The sequence below is a fragment of the Ostrea edulis genome, chromosome 6 (assembly GCF_947568905.1).
Source record: "Ostrea edulis chromosome 6, xbOstEdul1.1, whole genome shotgun sequence".
Classification (NCBI taxonomy): domain Eukaryota; kingdom Metazoa; phylum Mollusca; class Bivalvia; order Ostreida; family Ostreidae; genus Ostrea; species Ostrea edulis.
Window position 1 is genome coordinate 87,024,109 of NC_079169.1, and position 6,000 is coordinate 87,030,108.

Here is a 6,000-nt window from a genome sequence, read left to right on the forward strand (position 1 = left end):
AAGGGCAACTTTTTTCAGTGAACATCACATTGTCATTGGACAACTGTAGAAAGTAGTACTCTTGTTTAAAATGCTCCAACTTCCTTATTTTTGTAGATGGACTGAAGTTTTAAGTCATGAATACCAGAAAAAACACTTGCTTTTTAAGTATACATGTGATCTATTTTTAACTGTTATGACTAGCACTCTCAGATCATGAAAATTGCATGAAATTGCATTTGCTTTAATTTAGTCCGCGCCTACTTCACATCATTATCAATATCAGTTCCCATAGGACCCTTCATCTGAATTTCAAATTCAAAATCAGTCCAGTGCAGCAGTTTAAACTTCGAAAGCCATAGGCCTATATGTGATGTTTTGTCTTATTCAAATAACACAAATTTTAAAAATGAATTGAAAATCGTGACTCGCAAATGGGACAAGACAACCCCCGCGCGACATTGTCAAGAAAAGTAATCACTGGCAATACCAAGATCGCGGGAAATTAAATCGCATGTGGTCAGGTGGTCAAAAGTGAACAACACACAATCTGAATAATGTTCCCGGATTCCCTTCCCATATAAAATATATTTTTGTCAAATTAGCAGATTTGTTTGTAATGATTAAGTTAACATGTTCTTTATTACGCTGCTGAATCAAGCGCAATACTTTAAAGTACTCACCACTTCGCCCTCACAATCCTGTTTCTTGGTTTAACTGTCAATACATGCAGCGCCACCTGTCAAACTTTGAAGGAAATACTAAACGCCAAAATGGTGCCGGAATGGAGTAGCGATATGTAAAATCAAAGTACTGAAAGTACTGAGAAGAGCTAGGTACAAGTTATATATATATGATACTAGTTAGATCTACTAGCATATTAAAAGACATTAACGCCATATGTAGGTATATTATGAAATATTGCTACAGAAATATGAGAAGTTGATGATGGAGAAGTTAAAGTCATCCCGTTTGTCAGTTGTCTATGTTCAATAAAATATCCAACGATTTCATATCTTCTAAATGAATAATTCATGTCGTTGTTCGATCTAGTTAAGTTAATGAAATGGCCGTGTTTTACAGTTATATGTGTACATATCATGTTTATAACATTTTGTTAGAATAAATTACAAACTCGTTTTGATATGTGAAAAAACATATATTTGTATTTAATAGTACTTAAAGGTCATAGGAGACGATTTTCAACAACAACAAAAATTGTTTTGCACGGAAATGTGTTCTTCTTTAATTACTTAACATATGTAAATAAGTAATTCAGAAAAAATCGTAAGGTAACAGACGCTACAGACCGTCAAATGTTGCTGTGGTTAGAAGTATCAAAATAGTAAGATGACTTATCTCCCTTGCTTGGTGACATCAAAAGAGACTAGCCTGACGCAAATGTGTATTTGTTTATACTAATAACTGCGGGTTTTAGCCGTCAAAATGTTCAATATGCTTAACTGTAATGTAGCAAGTCAGGTATTTCTATATACTTTTGTCTTAATGACCCAACGTTCAGAGAGATTTGGGTGTAAGACCGAGAACACAGAACTGGAAGTTGTTTGACAATCATTTTACGCGATTACGGGGGTTGATGAGGATTAGTTTCGTTATCGTATACACTCTACTTTGGCAAAAACGAATGGTTCATGAAATTAAATCTTCGGCCAGATGCAGTTCTAACTATTTTCGACTACAGACTAACTTTATGTGTTGAAAGTTGCATTATCAGACACCCCCCCCCCCCCCCTCTTTTCTGTTTGAAAAAGAATATTCATAGCAAATGGTGGAGCGATCATGAAATTACAAGTTTTTACATGAAATAAACCAATTTTTACGGTCATGCAAGAGTAAGGGAATGATTTTTTTTAAAAAGAAGCACTAATTTGCACTTTGGTTTCCTCATTGGGGACAAAATTTAAAACAAAAAAATAACGTTAATGGTGATAGTAAATTATTATTCATATGTGTAGGCCCTAATGTCGAAAATTTTATTTTAAAGGAATGTTAAGTAGCCATTTATATTTATCATTATATTCACCTGTTAAACTAAAATAGCTGCACACGATACTTGTAAAAAATCCTATGAAAATAAATTCAACCTTCAACTTAATTGACCCCCCCCCCCCCCATCTTTTGAAAAAAAAACACCGATGTTGCTTGTCTGCATGGGGTTAGAAATAGCGCAAGTAATATAAATAACTATCTATATTTCTCTTATTGTCATCAGAGAATGTACTCTGAAATTATCATACATTTATCATAAATCATTCAGTATTATTTCAACCGATTTGGAATAAATAGGACCTTGATCGACCTTCTTGTTCGTCCTCCGATGAAAAATCGTCGATGTGGCTGGCATTTGCATTAATTGTGAGTTCAAAGTGATATCCTTGTATAACGAACTATGGTTCCCCATTCAAAACTCCTCCAGTTGTGAATAAATCGTCTATGGGTGTGGTTTTGTTTTGATTCGCAAATCTGAGTGTGGTCTCTTATGACGTCACAAATTCAGGAAATCAGAAACGATAACCGGGTAACGATTTTCTATTCCGACTACCTTTGCACTTCAATTTCTTCGAGTTAATATCGTTATTAATCTAATTAAAAAAACATTTTTATGAGGAGTCTATAAAACAAAGTTGATAATTATGGAGAGAAAAGGTATTGTTAAAGTAATTCCACCCTCCTGTGATGTCATCATATTTTGCAAAATCAACGATTTATTTAGATTTATGCATGATAGGAACATAAATTTTGTTGGAGTCTTTTCCGATAGTTATTGTATAAAATCTTACTAAAAATAAACTATTTTAAAAGTCTAAGTTATAGACGAATAATCAATGATACGTTTCAAAATATTGAATCCAAGGACAATAGCTCTGTTTCTATTGATTTCTTTATCAAGTCTATTGGCGGTCTATTATGCAATAGATTTCCTTTATTTTTTTTTTTACAGACTGTACTGTCCGTAATTGTCGTGCTCTAGACACTCATAAGAGGAACGCGTCTGTTCCGTAAACAATTATGTCATCAGACAAATTTCGGACTCCTTCAATTCCTTGAATGACTTGCCCTATCACCCTTTGGTAGATTTCGGATGCTGAGGAAATTCCAAACATGAGGCGCTTGTAGCGATAGAGGCCCTCGTGTGTCACAAACGTAGTTATCTCCCTTGATTCCTCGTCCAGCTCTATCTGGTGGTATCCCCAACGTAAATCAAGCTTGGAGAACACCTTGCTGCCATTCATGTCTTCCAGCATTTTGTCCACCGTCGGGATCGGGTATCGTTCACGTTGAACTGCAGTATTGGCCCGTCTCATATCGACACAAATTCGAATTTCCCCGTTTTTCTTTGGCACAACGACAAGTGGTGATACCCAAGCCGTGGGGTTGTTTACCTTCTCAATTATGTCCATCTTCTCCAGCTCCTCAAGCTTCTTGTTCACGCTTTTTCTTACATTAAATGGTAAGCGTCGTAGCGGTTGTGCTACTGGAGTCACGGTTTTGTCGACATGAATTCTAAGCTGAACATTTTTAAGCTTCCCTACTCCATCGAAAACAGTATTCCTTGAGGCAACGATCTTATCTATTTCGCTTATAACAGAACAAAGGTCTGACCCCTCGACTCCAATACGTAGAACTCCTAGCTCGACTGCTGTATCCTTCCCTAGTAAGGAAATATAATCACCTTTAACGACAGCAAATTCTGCAGATGTTTCACGTAACCCATACTTTGCAACTGTCTGAAAAGTTCCTAGTATTTGTAGTGGTTCCTTTGATCCGTAAGAAAACAATCTTTTGGTATTTCTCGATAGGGACATATTCTCGTTGTTAGCGCGGATGGCGCTCCATATATCGGAGTTTACGATGTTGCAGGTAGCGCCAGAGTCGATTAGCATTTGCACTGTAGCTCCGCCCACATTAATGTCTATCATGCCATTTGTATACTTGTCGTGCACGGCAAGCGCGAACTCGTCCTCCGAAGATTCGCTCTGTACTAAATGAACATGTTTTGTACTGCGTTCCCTACCTGGTTTTGTGCGCGGGGTATCCCATTTCGTTTTACACACTTTTGCGAAATGTCCCTTTTTTCCGCACTTATTACAATTTTTGTCCTTAGTGATTGTACAATTCCTTGCAATGTGGCCCTTGCGCCCGCAACGGAAACACGTGACATCCCTCTGTGAACTTTTCTCACTCCCGTACCTTTTTGGGTGATTCACCGACGGTCTGACAGTATTAACATCAGAGTTTGAAAACGTTTCACTGCCCTTAAATCTGTCTGCTTGCTCGTCTACAATTTCGCCAGCTCGGGCTATATCCATCGCGTTTTTCAAAGTTAGTTCCTTTTCCTTTAGGAGACTTTTCCTTAATTTTGACGATTTGCACTTTTCAACGATTTGGTCGCGAATATTGTCATCTGGCTTTTCAAACTCGCAGGTCACGGCCAACTTGCGCAGCCTAGTCACAAAACTGTCGATTTTCTCTGTTTCACCTTGTGCCGCATTTCTGAACAAATGGCGCTCGAACGCTATGTTCCGTTTTGGTTGAAAATACTCATCCAATTTCGTTTTAGCGCCCTCCAAGTCGTCTCCCGTATCACCGAGGGTATCGAATATTTCCTGAACTTCACTTCCCGCTGAATGCAGAAACAGAGCCCTTTTTTGCGCTTTATCTGTAATGCCGGACGCTGTTAGGTAGAACTCAAAAGTTTTCTTCCATTTATCCCACCTTTGTGAGACACTGGTTTGGTCACCATTTACATCAAACGGACTTATTGCAGGTAACTGCAATGCCTTTGCCATTGTGCAATTTTTTTATCCTCGTCGCCAATGTACTCCACATGTACATATACGGACTAGAGTTCGAAATCTGGACTGATCATAAACCACTGACCTACATTTACTCTCCAAAGTCAAAACCACCAGCCAGGATCGAGCGATGGATTTTGCGACTACAGCCTTATAAGTACAAGATCGTCTACATACCTGGACCAAAGAATGCTGCTGATGCTCTATCGAGATTGAGCCGAAATCGGGTTGGCCGAATACGCCACATTGCAGAGGAGTACGCGTATTTCATCGCAGAAAATGCTGTACCAAAAGCACTAACCATCCAAGAAGTTCGTCAGAAAACATCGGAGGACCCAGAACTCGCGGAGATTATGAGGAAGATCAAGACGGGGGACGGCCGTCTGAGTCCAAAATTTCGTACCGTGGAGGCGGAGCTTTCAGTCGTTGACGGAATAGTATTACGTGGATCGCGCATCATATTGCCCAAGTGCCTCAGGAGGCAAACAGTATCCCTGGCCCACGAAGGACACCAGGGTATTGTCCGGACGAAACAGAGACTAAGAGAGAAGGTATGGTGGCCAGGTATCGATATAGAAGCCGAGCGATTTGTCAGAGCGTGTCATCAATGCCAACTTTTAACAAACAGCAATAGACCCGAACCAGTTCGAACAACTGTTTTACCTGACGGGCCATGGCAGGATCTGGCTATAGACCTTATGGGACCGTTTCCCTCTGGGGAATACCTATTAGTCGTTATAGACTATTTCTCCCGATTCCAGGAAGTAGCCATAATGAAGAAGATAACTAGCGAGAGGATCATCTTCCAACTTGAAAGTATGTTCGCAAGGCACGGCTTACCTTACAGCATGCGGAGTGATAATGGACCACAGTTTGTGTCGGAGGAGTTTAAGGGATACCTGGATTTAAATGGTATCAAACACATTCGGACCACACCATACTGGCCGCAAGGGAATGGGGAAGTAGAAAGGCAAAACCGAACATTACTAAAAGCTATAAAGGCGGCAAACGCGGAACGTAAAGATTGGAGACGAGAATTACCAAAGTTCTTACTTGCGTATCGCACGACCCCGCATTCTACAACGGGGAAAAGCCCTGCAGAGTTGTTGTATAACCGGAAAATCCATACCAAGTTACCAGAGATGAGTAAAAGGATCGATCACCAAGAGTTACGAGAAACAGATGCGAGACAGAAATTAAAATT

General features: G+C 39.4%; 2 protein-coding genes across 3 annotated transcripts in view; both read right to left on the reverse strand.

Moving 5' to 3' along the window:
* The window catches only part of LOC125683191 (uncharacterized), a 44,004-nt gene extending 43,255 nt beyond the window's left edge, over positions 1–749 (reverse strand). For both annotated transcript variants that reach the window (XM_056142497.1, XM_056142496.1), the window contains exon 1: positions 663–749. The gene's annotated coding sequence lies outside the window, so the exon portion shown is untranslated. The remainder of the gene's footprint in view (positions 1–662) is intronic.
* Positions 750–2,975: 2,226 nt separating this feature from the next.
* On the reverse strand, positions 2,976–4,790 carry LOC125646537 (uncharacterized protein K02A2.6-like). Its single transcript, XM_048872885.2, has one exon. The coding sequence runs from the start codon at positions 4,788–4,790 to the stop codon at positions 2,976–2,978; it is 1,815 nt and encodes a 604-aa protein (XP_048728842.2).
* Between the last annotated feature and the right edge of the window lie 1,210 nt (positions 4,791–6,000).

What these genes read in the sequence shown, in the direction of transcription:
- LOC125646537 (XM_048872885.2), bottom strand. Translation starts at nt 4,790, where the DNA reads ATGGCAAAGGCATTGCAGTTACCTGCAATAAGTCCGTTTGATGTAAAT.